At 36.7% G+C, this 15,347-nt stretch overlaps 1 protein-coding gene across 2 annotated transcripts in view; it reads right to left on the reverse strand.

Annotated features, from left to right (window-relative positions):
- Positions 1-15,347, reverse strand: part of LOC134537783 (dmX-like protein 2) — a 154,855-nt gene that overhangs the window by 31,902 nt on the left and 107,606 nt on the right. Inside the window, exons 43-49 of one of the 2 annotated variants that reach the window (XM_063378583.1) lie at positions 10,717-10,887; positions 7,948-8,180; positions 6,408-6,583; positions 4,950-5,107; positions 4,225-4,475; positions 2,922-3,137; positions 1,190-1,436 (exon numbers count right to left, since the gene is read on the reverse strand). In XM_063378583.1, coding sequence (XP_063234653.1) covers positions 1,190-1,436; positions 2,922-3,137; positions 4,225-4,475; positions 4,950-5,107; positions 6,408-6,583; positions 7,948-8,180; positions 10,717-10,887 — 1,452 coding nt within the window. The remainder of the gene's footprint in view (positions 1-1,189; positions 1,437-2,921; positions 3,138-4,224; positions 4,476-4,949; positions 5,108-6,407; positions 6,584-7,947; positions 8,181-10,716; positions 10,888-15,347) is intronic. The other variant, XM_063378584.1, reaches the window with a different exon arrangement.

A 15,347-nucleotide genomic window follows, 5' to 3' on the forward strand; every position in this document is an offset into this window, starting at 1 on the left:
GAGCATCATATTTGATAATACACCATTTTATGAATAAACACAATGAATAAAAACAGTAACACAACAATTGACCTAAAATAAAACTAATATCTAACCCCTACTCATTATTTAATTCACTAACCACACAAATTTCCTTGATTTCACAGCTACTGAGTTTTTCAGAATCCAGTGGAAACTAAAAACTCAATTTTTAAAGTAATAATAAATAGGTATAATTTATAGTTATACTATACTTATTCACTTTACAAAAAATTACTTAACTCAAAGACATATATAAACTTTAATATAATGTTAATGGTACATAAAAAAAACACCAGGAACATAAAAATTATATTCTAAAATTTCTACAATTACTCGAGCTTGGTGCAATTTTTAAAGACTCAAATAAAAAAATTATGATGCGTGGACTCGACTGGGCTCAACTCGAAGGTATTATTACTCAACTCGGCTTGACTCAACTCACCACAAAAATTCGCAGACTCATCCATCTCTAGTTTTAACCTCTCAAAAGGACAGCAAACTGGTTTGAGACAGTAGCACATAACAACACTGTACTATTCTGTTGCGACAGGATTTGAACATGTCACAACATTACCGATCTGTGTCGTGTTATCACACGGTCAACAAAAAAGTTAAAACCAACTCGAATAAAAAAAAAAAGAGAGAAAGAAAGAGAGAAAGAGAGAGAGAGAGAGAGAGAAGAGAGAGGGAAAGAGAGAGGGAAAGAGAGAGAGAAAGAGAGAGGGAAAGAAAGAAAGAGAAAGAGAGAGGGAAAGAGAGAGAGAAATAGAGAGGGGGAAAGAGAGAGAGAAATAGAGAGAGAATGAGAGAGAAAGAGAGAGAGAAAGAGAGAGAGAGAAAGAGAGATAAAGAGGGAAAGAGAGAGAAAGTAAGAGAGAAAGAGAGAGAGAAAGAGAGAGAGAAAAAGAGAGGGAAAGAGAGAAAGAGAGAGGGAAAAAGAGAGGGAAAGAGAGAGAGAAAGAGAGGGAGAAAGAGAGGGAAAGAGAGAGATAGAGAGAGAGAACAAGAGAGAGAGGGAGAGGGGGAGGGGGAGAGAGAGAACGAGAGAGAGAGAGAGAGAGAGAGAGAGAGAGAGAGAGAGAGAGAGAGAGAGAGAGAGGTGTGTGTGTTATTGCAGGGAAGAACAAGCGGTGTACAGACGCAGCTCCACACATGCTCGAGCCCTCACCTTGCATCTCGATGCCCGCCACCTGGAGGAAGTCCTGCAGGTGGGCCTGCACGACCTTGAGGATGGCCAGCCGCAGCACCCACCAGCTGTAGCTGTTGGGGTCGCTGTGCTCCGTGTTGTCCTTCAGCAGGCCGGCGACGGGCGCCGCCGTGTCGAACACGTCCTCCTCGGGCTCCGAGTCCAGGTCGCTCACCGCCGAGTCCGCCGAGTCGTAGTCCACCTCCTCCACCTCCGCGGGAAGCTGCGGCTGCAACACGCGATGCCACGATGCCCACGAGCCTCCCCGCAGGCAGCGCACCCCAATGTGTTTCAAGATGACTGGCTACGGTCATTTCTGAAGTGGGTGTTCGGACTTTGCGACTTAAGTCCATGTTGTGTGAAGTGTTACTTGTGCCCCTTTTGGCTTTTGTTTATAAACAGTTCGGCAAGATGGCGAGCCGCGTGCAGTCGGGTCGTTTGATTTGTATTTGGCTATCGTTTACGTTGTCAGAGTTGTTATCAATAAATCAGACTCTTAATATACGTATTTATGGTCCTCTGGAAGAAATTCGTTGAAACTTGAAACAAAGAACAGTGGGAAAAGCTGTTAAAACTACAAAATTGTTTAAGAAAACAGAATAATAATACTGAGAAAACTTTTCTCCCAACTTAGAATAAACGTAGTTTTTTAACATGTCCATTTTATTTTATTTTATTATTTATTTTAATACTGAAAACAGTACTAATTATACAAAGTTCTGTGAACTTAAAATATTTATTATTATATGCCGAAATAATACTACATAATTAATCAAAAACATGAAGCACCTGTGCTAGGTGACTTGTTTGCAGTGGAATCATGGTTAAAGTGGGGCACTCTGAAATTACATTGTACAAATAAATGCACCACCTATAATGACATTCTATATCGTTGTGACTGGAGATAGTTTAGTGGTTAAACTCGAACCGAGAATCAATTTTTAAGACACAACTGAAGCGAGAACAGGAAAAAAAATTAGAACCAACACATAATTATGTCATAGATTAAAAAAAACCTGAAGATAAACTTGATTCGCCTACTAATTTTACATTTTCAATATTTTCATCCTTCTATATTTATCATTCTGCTAGTTAAACAACGTACATAAGCCCTCAAGAATTGACAAATGTAATAATATAATATATATCCGAATAACTATGTCAAACAGAAATGACCACAAATTATGTCACTGCACTTAGAAAAATATGATATAACAACACACATTAAGGTGCCCACCTAGTAAGGGGTGCATTTGTGTTAGTGAAGTGGTATAAGTGCGATGTTCACTGGTACTTCTAGCGCAGTATCACTCAATGCGCAAAGCTATGTACTGGTGCGTAATATTCTCGCCATAATTGGAAAACTATCAAATCTGAGAAATAACAATAAAATTATATGATGGGAAAATGAAGATAAAGGTGTAATGGAAATCCCTAAAGTTTTTTTACTTCAAAATCTGAACCAGTTGTCATGCCTAAAATTTCTTCTGAAAAAACTCGTTTTAGCCATTTTCACTCTCCTATAAATAAAGTTTAAAAACCAAATACAAAAACCGAACTACTCATCCACCCTCAGTGTATTTTTTAACGTATTTTGGCAAACGGACACCACTCTGATATCTATGACGTTGTTCCTTCTGAAGCCCTGCATATCGTACGTCAGCCCGGGTAGGCGGGCCCCCTCAAAGGCGACACGTCAGCGGAGCCAGCTCACCTTGATGAGGAAGTATGAGACCATGGACATCTCCGGCGACACGAACTGCTCCCTGTAGGTGGGCTTGTCTTCCTTCATGAGCGGCGTGCCGGCCTGCGACCCGAACTGGCCCAGCAGCTTCATGTTCAGCCGCACCCGCTGCTTCGTCAGGCTGGTGACGGTGGTCCACACGCCCCCCTCGCTGCCGACGCTCGACTCTCGCTCCAGACTGCCGTTCTGTCAACACGGTCGCGGTGGGATCACGCCACCTACTGCTGTGCGTCACACCAACATCCCAGCACTCGCGCACAAGTGGCTCAGCCAAACCTCTATACTGACAGATTATGTTAAATGTCTTGCAACTATTTCCTGAAATTAGAATCTTTAAATGTTTTTTTTTTTAATACATAAATAACAGCAAAAATCCAGTAGCCTTTACTCAATAAGATATAATAAAAGATTACGTAATACAGTTGTAAGTTGTGGGGAAAACCAATAAGGTTTATAGTTAAATGTAAATAATAAAATATCATTAGTAAATGCAGGTAGTTTATGCAAATTTCATCCCAGAAAAAAAAACATTTTCCAAATACAAGTATATTTTGTATACATGTGGTACGTCGTTGACTTTTATTTGCAAATGCGATGGAAGCTATTCTGAAGCACAACTTTGCAAGATAAATTAGTATCACAATTTAAGTTTGTGACTGTTGTGACAGCAAAGTGTGTTTTCGGTAAAATCTATGAATTGAGGTTCTCCAACAATAATCTAGTTTCATTTCTTTAAAATATGGCACTGAGTAAGAGTCTATAACTTATGAATATTTATCTTCGTGAATATAAACTTGTTTTGGGAATAAAAATAAAATTGCTTCCTAAACTATTTGATAAAATATGTTAAGTTTTAAAAAATATTTTTTTAATGAACAGCTTTAAGTCAGTCACAGATGTAACACACACTACAAAGTGCCCAAACACTAACAAAATTCGCAACACAAAGCACTTAAAAATACAGAAAACCTAACAAGTGCTAGAACAATGTTCCATGCTATTAAAATGTACTGTAACTATTTTTAGTCTTTTAAGGTTAACTTTAAAGTTGTTTCAGCTTTGTTTGGTATTTACTTATGCATATATTCAATAAAATTTGCTACTGTCATGCTTGCTTTGCAATATGGCATACTGTAATATGGTTGACAAAAGGGGTGAAATATGTGTCCGTCCATTAGTTAAAAATCTGCGTGAATTTCAATGGAACAAAAAATAAAGTTGTGAAAAGGCAACAATCCAACATGGGGTGTTAGGCGGAACCTGAAGCTCAAACCTGGGTAGCAACGCTGTTCGTAGCCGCCACTTTCAGCAGCTTCTTGACTCCACCGCCGAACAGCATGGCCCAAGTCTGGGTGGAGAACTTCTGGCCGACCAGTCGATACAGGATGAGCGAGTCGCACGTCGTCAGGGCGTACACGATGAGACTCATGTAGGTGGCAACGAACGCTTCGCACAGCAGCACGTTCAGACGAGGCGTATCTTCGTCCTTCTCTCTGGCCAGGAGCGCGCGCAGATTTGTCACGCCTGGAAACCGCATTTGAAAATCAGTAAAGCAGCTTGGAAAGAAAGGCACAACTTCAATGATTAACTAAAGCGAAGGATGCCATAGCAGACACGGGAATAACGATGAGAAAACTGAAATTAAATGATAAATATACTCTACACTAAGATACCAAAATACCACCAAATTTAAGAAAAATTAAAGGGACTAAACAATGATCATTAAATATTACGGTTGCCTACATTTTCAGCATTCTTAAGTCACGAAAATGGAATCTTAATCTTTATTTCAGTAACGAAATCACATAACGAAAGCCATACTGTAATGAAAGTTTGACTTCAGTAAATTTGAGTGCTAGACATAAGTTCATTCAGAAAATTATATTGTTAACCTGCTCGAAGTGAAGTGCATTTTTTTCTAAGAATCAGAAGTAAAGCATCCAAATGTTCTTCAAGTATCAAAGTGAAAAGCAGACAGAAACGACCAGACCAGCTCACCGGGCCATTTCGACGGTGGCGTGGTGACTTGGAGTGGCTCGTCACTGCTGTAACGACGTCTGCGGGTGTGTCCCTGGACCAAGTGGCTGCTCGGGTACATTATGTTTATGCGTGCTAGGGACTCTATTCCAGAGCTCTGGAAGCTGGAACATCCAAAACTTGGCACCACCACATTCACCATGAGAAGAAAAACCAAAACGAAAATAGAAACAAATCATAAACCAAACAAAGAAAGAAAGAAAAGAAAAAAACGAAACAGTTTTTCAGTCAGTTTGCTAATCAAAAATAATAAATAGTAATTTAAAAATAATAATAATAATAGAAACAAGTGTTACCAAGGCAAAAGTTTTAAAATCAAAATAACTTGCAACACATCCAGGTGATTTCCACTTCAAACAAGCACAGGAAATAACTATTTGAGTCATCAGTATTCTACATTTATCATTATAATAAAAAAAATTAACAAGAACATTTTATTCGCATTTGGAAGTAGATATTATTTTTCATATTGTTACTATGCAGCAGGAAAGCATATATGTCATGTTAGCTATGACTATAATAACTAAATGTTGTGCCTTAAGTAAAAACATATTACTATTATAAGCATTCCGAGGTGGTAACAATGCATTACCTCTGCCATCTTCATTAAATTTAAAGGAACTGTTGTCTTTTATTTAAGTTTCAATCCCACAAAATATTCCAAGTGAACATATATGTAACAGTTGGACCACTGAGCTAGCCGGAGGTCTGGGCTGTTTGTTATAAAGTGTTCTTTCACCAGACAAGCATTATTTAATAACAAACTTATGACAGATTGATAGTACAACCTCATTTAACAATTCCCTCATTTAAACTCACGTTAACAAAGAATTTTATTATTTTTTCCAAATCACTACATATTTTAAATTAATTTTTTTTTTAACTAGAAGAAGTTATCTTCAAAAGTCCAAAGCTATGGCAAATACGTATCTAGATAACCACCCAATTTAACACAAAGTATAGACTGCTACAAGTTAGTAATAAATATTTTATTAATCCACGATTTATGGTAACTTCTTTCGAAAATTCCAAAGAAAATTTTTTCATTATGCACGAGATAAATTAACACTCCTGGCAAACAAATTTATCCCACAAAACTTCCTTTCCTCTATCCTCACAGAATGGTTGAACTTATCTAGTTATAGTCTAGAGTTAAGAAGGGGAGTTAGTCATGGCGCCAATCGCAGCCATGGCTGGCCAATCCCCGAACAAGCACACGATGCATGTGTGCATTGTCTGCATGGCTTAAAACCCAGCATGAATAGGCGTAAAGGCTTCGGCCTGGAACGCACCTAGAGTCTTCCCTAACCCAGACCCCTCCCAAACAAAATACACTTAGTTTTTAGTTAGGTTAGGGGAAAAAAAAAAATATTAACTTAGGAACACACGTGCCGGGGCAGTTGTAGGATGCATGCTTACTTTTCACCCTGCTGCTTGATGCTGAAGGTGTCGGAGTCGCAGAGCGACTGGTAGATGCAGGCGGACAGGGCGATCGCCAGGTCCCTCAGCACGAAGACCTCGCTGAAGTGCATGCGGGACGGCATCGGAGGCGCCCGCAGCTCCACTATCGTCTGCAGCATGTCCTGCGCCTGGGACTGCCGAACACGCCAACACACCGGTGCCGTCAGCCCCCTCGGGCATCTGCCACGTCTCTCTCTCGCAAAAAAAACCTGGATCTGACTGTGAAACCTAGATAATGTGTTCTTTAAGAAAAAGCACCCCAAGCTTAGTGAGCTTTTCCAAACTGTAACGCAAACAGCAAATGGTTCTCCAATTGTTTCCGTCATAATAAGGCGTGTGTGGAATGCCCTGAGCACATGTCACATGAACTGAGACCTGAACTAGTATTTATTACGCAGAAATTTTAGATAACACCGGGTCCAACCTCGGAGTTAAGGGTTTAGAGTTGCGAAATTACGAGTTGTGAAAATGTGTGCAAAAATGATGTAAAAAAAATGAGAAAGTACTAACCATGAGTAGCTAATAATAGTATTTATATACTAATTTTTACTTCATCCGCTGCTACAGTTATTTGAATCCAGCTGTAAGGATGTTTCAATTACATAAAAACTTTTTTTTCAATGAACCTCTTGCCACGAACATTATTCATTACTGGAGGCAAAATTTGATGGATTTATATTCAGGCCAGTTTCATTTTTAAAACACAATATTTCGGTGTTAAATTTTTAATGAAATCTATTTATTAAAAAAATAGCATATTACTGAACAAATATGACACCAAAACAATGTAATTTTGACTAATACATGATGCACTTTTACATTATAATGAATTGTAATAAGCATGTCTAAATAAGTATTGGGAACGAATAAAATAAAAATGCAAAGTATTTTTGTTAGAAAAATGTACTAATGTCACCATGCAAAAAATCAGTACTTCAGTAGCTAATAACAGTAGCAAAATTAAGAAGAAAACTTTTTCCAATTTTTTTTTGCATAAAATTTCATACAATCTTGATGATCAGTAAATTACTTTCACTTAATTTAATATTTTAAATATTAGGTATTTGTCATTAGAGTTCAAGTTTCAATTGAAAATGGCGATTTTTTTTCTTGCTTTCAATTTCCTTTGGGTGCATTAACTTGAATTTCGGTGTTAAATTGTGTATTCGCATACTATTCGGCATTATTTTGGTTTTTTTTTTTTTTTTTTTTTTTGCAAATCACCATATCGTGGGCGTACAAGGAAAACCCACAAAGTCCATGAGATATTCACATGACAAAGTCCAGTTTAATGTGTTTCACGACAAGTATATTATATGACCAGTATAGTATTATGATGTTAGATTAAACATTTTTCAGTACCGTATATATTTTACAATAATATTTTACAAACCCATATGAAAATTTAAAAATCAATTTTTCTCTTAATTTTGTTACATGGACTTGAAGGGTTTTCCTTGTACGCCCACGATACACGCCCCAGCGAGACAGCTGGTACCTGCAGGAGGCGCACGGGGTCGGCGACCACGGTCTTGTGGCAGGCGACGCTGGCCGACAGCAGCGGCAGGGTGGTGGGGAAGGGCAGCGGCGACAGCAGCTGCTGCTGGGTCTTCTCCTGCTGCAGCTCCTGCAGTAGCAGCACCAGCTCCATGCGCACCGAGGCCAGGCCGCCGCCGCTCGCCCCGTGCAGGCTGCAGTAGCTCAGCAGCGTGCGCAGCAGCGTCTCGTTGGCTGCACACACACACGCACACACACACAATATATATATTGTGCGTGTAATTCTTGTTTTTGTTTTAATGCATCTACTGGGCTGAGACTCTTAGTTTGAAATACAGTAGAACCTCATTTTTACGTACCCGCGATGTACAAATTCCCGCGATTAACGTATTTTTTTTACATGCACTGTCAATTTCCCTATACTAATAATGCATTCTTTTCCCTCCTTGTGCAAAAAAATTTCCCACTGTTTACGTAGAACTAGTGCTGTATTTCGTGGCAAACCATCCGAAAATTTAGAGAAAACAATAAATTCTCAAAATGAATAGCGTAAAGTTTAATTATTAAGCGTTACTGCATGAGTGTACGGTCACCACAGCTTCGTTCGCCATTGTAAACAACTTACCTTTTTTTTGTGCCACGTGCTATTGTACACCATACGGCCATGAACCAAACTTATGGTGACATAAACATGAAAATTAATAACTACTTTTCTTAGCGTTCCCCTTTAATCTTAAATGTATTATGCATGAAAATAAAGGTGAAAACTCACATTTTAAATACACAAATGAGTGGATTACTGTTCCATTATTAAAATACGTTTTAAGCAACGTACCAGTTTCCTATAAATATGGCGTCTTCGTGCATATCGGTGATGTTCATTTTAACACATTATAAACATTCTGAAAAGTCAAATGGCTGCAATGAATATCCAAATAATGCAATGGCAATTTAACTTCTATTCCTCAACGTAAACAATTATATTGATGGTGGTAGCTATCGTTTTATAGTATTATTTCTCAAAAAACCTGAAATCAATAAAACTTTAACACGCAATTAAATACAAAGTTCAAAAATCAATTGTGTTACAAAATTTCAGCACCAAGTGGCTATATCAAGATGCTTCAACATTCTCATCTCTTACACAAGAACAGCAAATTTCATGTTTAACTTTTGGCAATAATGAAGAACGGTGATATTGGATATATTTATAATTTTAATTATGTGAGATAGTATATAAAAACGTAACCGTCTCTGACATATTATTTAGTGTGGTATATATTTTCTTATTGTTTCCCATATAACGAGATGATAAAAAAAATTTGAACATTTCCCTCATTTTGCGTTTTCCCGGTTTTTACATATTTTTTTCCCGGTCCCTTGAAATATGTAAAAATGAGGTTCTACTGTATATTGAACAGATAGCACTGCATTCGTAATGTTACGGAGAACCAACAAAATGTTTAATATTTTTGGTTTCCTAGTTTGTTCAAACATAAATATTTTGGCTAATAAATTATAGGTATAACAACAGTTGTGACTGTCTAATGACTATTCAAAATACGCTTACTACATCCCCTGATGTTCAAGAAAGCGAATATGGTATACGGGTTAATGCCAGCGCACGCAGGTTCAATACCTTGATGACTTTGGCTCGTGGCTATAAGAGAAATGCACACATTTCATTGTACTTCCATTACATACTAAAATTTCACCCTGAATATACTTGAAAACACTCAAGAGACTTGCATTACACATTATTTTTAATGTTATGGTTACCACTCAAATTTCAAAGTTGCCCTACATATGATGAGAAGACAGCGATCAGAGCCTTACACTCAGAGCCAGGGGTCGATCCAGGATTATATTCTGGGAAGGGGAGGGGGGTAGTCTGAACCTAGTTTATTACCTGTTTATTACTTCAGACGTCATATTATCTAGTGTATATTTAACCCTTCTGGGGGAGGGGGGGAGAGGCCTGATATTTGCATTTCCTTATACAATAATGTTTACAAAAAATTATTTTTATTTGTGTATTCAAAAAAATCAAAATAGTTTTTGAATGTTTTTATAGTTTAGACAGCTGTTACACATACAAATAGAACCACATACCAACTATAAAAGTAGTACCTACATTATGCAATGTGTAATAAGAAGCAAAATTAAATCATTCAGCCCACTGTATGAACTTTAAGAAAATAAAAGAAAGCAATAATTTTCTAAAATTAAAAAAAAAAAAATCCTTCATGTAATATTTTAATTATTGGTTTTATCATCATCAGATTTATGTACAAACACATGTCTTTCATTCCTTTTGCTGTTAGTTAAAATATTTCTTATGCAACTAATAATTATTTTGCAAAATATATCAGAAAAGGATAACTAACAATACTTGTTTTTGCTTGACTCTCGAAGCTACAAAATTATAACTCTAAGCAAAAATTGATGGATTTTAAACCAAACTTCGAAAATATAACCACTGCTTATTTGCCATCACATAACTAGCATTTACACAAATGCCAACATGTTAATTATTAAGTTAAAATAAAAATAATGCCCTTGCAAAATGCATTAAAAACATGCAGAGGTAAAACAGAAAAAAAAGAAAGCATGTTGTGCACGCATTATAGTAACTAATGAGATTTGATTCACCTTTTCAATGCTGTCCAAATAACACATTAGAATAAATTGTGGTAGGGGGGGAAGAAACAAACAAAAGAAAACACAGTAAAAATAATTGTAATTGTTACAACACAAAACGAAGCCTCACCTTTCAACCATTTCTTCCTTTTGGCTGCCCTTTGCACTTTTGCCTCGAAGTCAAGCTTCTCGGCCATGAGAATCTCATGGAGCGTGGGTTTGTCTCCCGACCGCACCACGGCGGTGGGAGTGGCCGCATGCTCTCGAAGCACATCAATGCCATCGGCCACAGTTTCATCGACTGCATGCACAAAGCCATGCCACAACGACAAACATGGAAAACACGCACACACAAACACACACACACACAAACACAAAGATTGAAACTCCAACGCATATCGGTATGTGCAGACACAAATTGATTTCAAAGGTATAAATTACTGATATGGCTTCATGGCATTAGAAGTAGATTAACACAAATATAAATAATAAATCTACAGAATTTGTTAAAAGATTGCATTGTGAACTATATGTGCAACAATAATCCACCATTTTCCCACAGTGACATCAGAATACTGAATCCTTGAAAGGGATAAACGTTTACTGTCATGTATATTGATATTCCAACAAAAAAAAAAGTTTCCACACCCCTAATCATTACACCATTGACATAACTTTTTTACTACATAAACATAGGCATTTTGTAAACAGTAATTGTTTGCAAACTAAATATTTAATAAAAATACGTTGTTTTGCAATTCAATATGTCAAAAATCTCAACACTTTGAAAAATCAAGCGTTTGTTATCCTAAAGCTGTTTACATTCACCATGGCCATTTACTAGCCTCATGGGCTGCAAAGTAACTGGGAAAGCCATGACATTCCACTGTATTTTCTGTCTCCTCTCCTGCGAGAGGCTACATTCACTTAAAGTGATAGAACGGGCAATATCAGGAAAAGCAAACGCTACGATACTCCAGCTGCACTTTTTCCAGTTCAAATTATGTGACTGTACTGTGATTATTTTTTTACAATTAAATTTTTTTAACATTTAGCAGTGCCACTGCAAATAGGTAGTTTTAATCATGCGTAAGTTAAGCAACAATACTAACAAATTTAAATAGATTAATGATAACTTAAGTTATGAACAATTGGGTGTAAAAAAAAAATTTGAAGCAATGAAGCTTGCAAAATATAGTTAACACAGTACATCTGAAATACAGTTTAAAAACTTAATCCAATTAATCTAATATTCACGTGCAGTGTAACTTACTTACATTTTGTATTCAGTAAACAAACTTATTTTTGACGCGTCATGACAAGAGAAAGTCAGTGTCACATCATTTTCCAGGAATCCTAATGCTCAACATATATTCAACATTTTCTTAAGTTAGACTTGTCTACGTCACAGGTTGTCTTGTACACTAAGCACAGGCTCACATTAAGATCATTTTGTGTTGAAGGCGCCCGCAGTGTTGCTTGGCAATTAAAAATTAGTACCTCAGATTAAGTTGGCAGTTCCCCAAATGCTCCTATTTTTTCGAAAAAATTAATTGGTGGATCAGAATTTACAACTGAGGCAATGACACAAACTTAAGACCAAGTACTGCCTGCTAACAGCTTGACGCAGGGCAACCAGCTAGGCGTTAAAAGACACCAACCAACCAGAAGCAGCTAGGCCAACCGGGATTCTCAGAAACCCCCCTCCCACCAAAAAATTGTACGCACCAGGCACTCACATGCACCCGCGCTCAGCACAGTTGTTAAAATTACCATGCTAGGGTTGAGCGGAAAAAAAAAAATTATGGACCTTTCAAGGAAACAAAACTAAAATGTAAATTACTCATTAAGGTTTACTTCTAGAAAAATATGTTTCTAGAATTGTCGATAGTCCTTGGTTCCTTTGGAAGAAGAAAAATTATATATAAAGAAATTTAACGTTATTTAACAATGATATACAAAACTAAACTCTCTTAATTCATCAAAACTCTTGTAAAAATTTTTTTTTAAATAAAAAATTTATTAGCATTTATTTTATGGTGTTATTTTTTTCAGAGCCATATTTTAAAATACTAAATATCATTAGATTAAAATGAAAAGTAAATTTATGTTAAAAGGTTCATTATGTAAAGCTGAATTTTGTCAAAATACTACACAATGCCAGGCACCATTTCTTGACTTTCAAGTTGTCATGGTGGGCGGTAGGTTGCACAATGCATGTGTACCTGAAGACAGGCAAAACACCCAATTCTCCAACCAAAGCAGAGCAACTGTCTCAGTTGCTTATTCTTCACTACCAGTGACTAATCTACATACAGGACCAGGTAACTCATTGAATCTACTTCTTAGAATTCCTTTTGTGAAGTTTGAATGATCAATTAAGATGATATGACCCTCACCAGTCGAATGATGATGTACATAATGTTGCAAGACCCCTGCCCTCCTAGCTAAATATTTTTCTTTTAAACCTTTTTCATGCATGTAAACATTTCTTAAAAAGTCTTGCTAAGAATATTTTTACAATTTTTATGTATTTTAGGGTTGATATTTTCACTTGCTGTGTGTTTTAAGAATTTATTTTGTATTTTAACAGACATTTTCAATCATTATTATTTTTTTATGTAATTATTCACAAATAAGCCGTTGTACTGGATTTCTGCCTGTTTTGGCCTACTTTTGCAGGTTTTTCTAAATAAGTTTAATTTTATAAAGTAATTTGTATTATGATTGCTGTTGCATAATGGTTCTAGAACAATGGATTTGGTGTGGGATGTATTAGAGAGAGGCATGAGAGGCCTGTAAGTGCAAGTGAGAACGAAACAGTGATTCCCCGGTAACAGAGACAAAAACTGGGATTCCGCACTGATCGTGGGAACTGAGTGATAAATACTGTCTCATGATGTGGGAGAGAGAGAGAGAGAGAGAGAGAATGTAAAGTCCCTGGCTCTGTGTATGAAAATGGTTTAGTGTGTATGTCGCGTATTCCTATTGGCTTGTGATGTGTAGTAAGAATGAAGCGTGTGTGTGATTGGTCGGTGAGGTCATGTGACTGCCCTCCCTGCGTGAAGGACACAGTGCCATGATCTCACCAGTCGTTTGTTGATCGCTGCACCAGGAGGGCGCGTTCGGTGGCTTCTCATAAATTATGTAGTACATAATTTGTGGAAGAGAAAATTTAACGTTGGTGGTCACAGCCAGTCGAGTTTTAAGTTAACCTAATTATTTTTTTTTATTTTCATTCGGCCATTCTAATTAGAAATTGCGGCTACCGACGTCGACGTTTTGGCTCATGGCAAAATTCATTTTTGTTGGGTGCGGCCACGTTTGAGGCCACACTGATTTTGTTTAATTACAGTAAGATGTTACTGAAGGACTTAACGTATGTAATTTTTCGTTAATCCTCATCGCCAGAGCTGCGAGCAATTCTCGACAGGCGGATGTACGCGTGGAATGAGTGAGAAAATTTTTGAAAGTGAACTTATCAGTGAAGCATTCTACTTTGAAAAATAAAACAAAAACTACAATTAGCGATTGACATCTTTTTATTTTTGTATTTAACGAACCGTTATAATGTCTACATGCATTTTCTTTACCTCAAGTTTATTCACGGTGGGTGGAATGTTTGAGCCTACCCATTCAGTGGTGTGCAATATTGTAAACTGGAACTATTGGTTATAATGTCTACATGCATTTTGTTTACCTCAAGTTTATTTACGGTGGGTGGAATATTTGAGCCTACCCATTCAGTGGTGTGCAATATTGTAAACTGGAACTATTGGTTATAATGTCTACATGCATTTTGTTTACCTCAAGTTTATTTACGGTGGGTGGAATGTTTGAGCCTACCCATTCAGTGGTGTGCAATTTTGTAAACTGGAACTATTGACGCTTGGCCACCATTTAAGATGAGCAGGCAGTTTTATTAATATGGCGTCCGTAACTCTATTTAGTGTGCCATTTGTGCCAACCGGTGGAACTTGAGTCCCTTTTGTTCTTACATTCAATCTCTCTTTCTCCTCATCATTGCAGACCCAATTTCTTCCTATGCAACTCAATCATTAATCATTACAATATTATTTTTACAGGTTGAAAATATTCTGCATTTTAATATCCAAGCTAATGATAAGGATCATAATCTAGTACACACTGCTTTGTGCTTTTAAAATTTGTTTGTGCATTGTTATTACAGTGCTTTGTTAACACATGCCCCTGCATCATTAGTCTTCCAAACAAAGTGCACAAGACTTCCACTTAACAAACCATGTATGAGAAAATACATACATCAAGATAAAATTGGGAAATTATGTTAACATCCTTTTAAAAGCAAATTAAGTAAACAAAAAGAACTAATGTATAGTCACTGATTGAAGAGAAAGGACATAGAAAAAAACACACAAAACACCACCACAAATTGAACCAAGAGAAACCACTAACTGAACCAAGAAAACTTCAAATTTAAGTTGAAAAATCCTAGCAAAGACCACCTAGTTCATATAAAATTTGAGCATTTTTGTTTTGTGAAGATTTTTGTTTAATTTTCCCTGCCCTTTTACTTTTAAAATCTTTCCTAATATAAGTATGTAAATAAATTTTTATCATAAAATTTTTTTTTGAAAATTTTTCTGTTGATGTTTATATTTTCCCATTTTGTTTTAGTGCAAAAAAATTACATTGTCGTCACTGGCATTAGATCAGCTGTACCAGACGATCACTCGCAAAGTACAGTAAAACTCTCACCGAAAAGATCAAAATGACACAAAG

The sequence above is a fragment of the Bacillus rossius genome, chromosome 12 (assembly GCF_032445375.1).
Source record: "Bacillus rossius redtenbacheri isolate Brsri chromosome 12, Brsri_v3, whole genome shotgun sequence".
NCBI classification, from domain to species: domain Eukaryota; kingdom Metazoa; phylum Arthropoda; class Insecta; order Phasmatodea; family Bacillidae; genus Bacillus; species Bacillus rossius.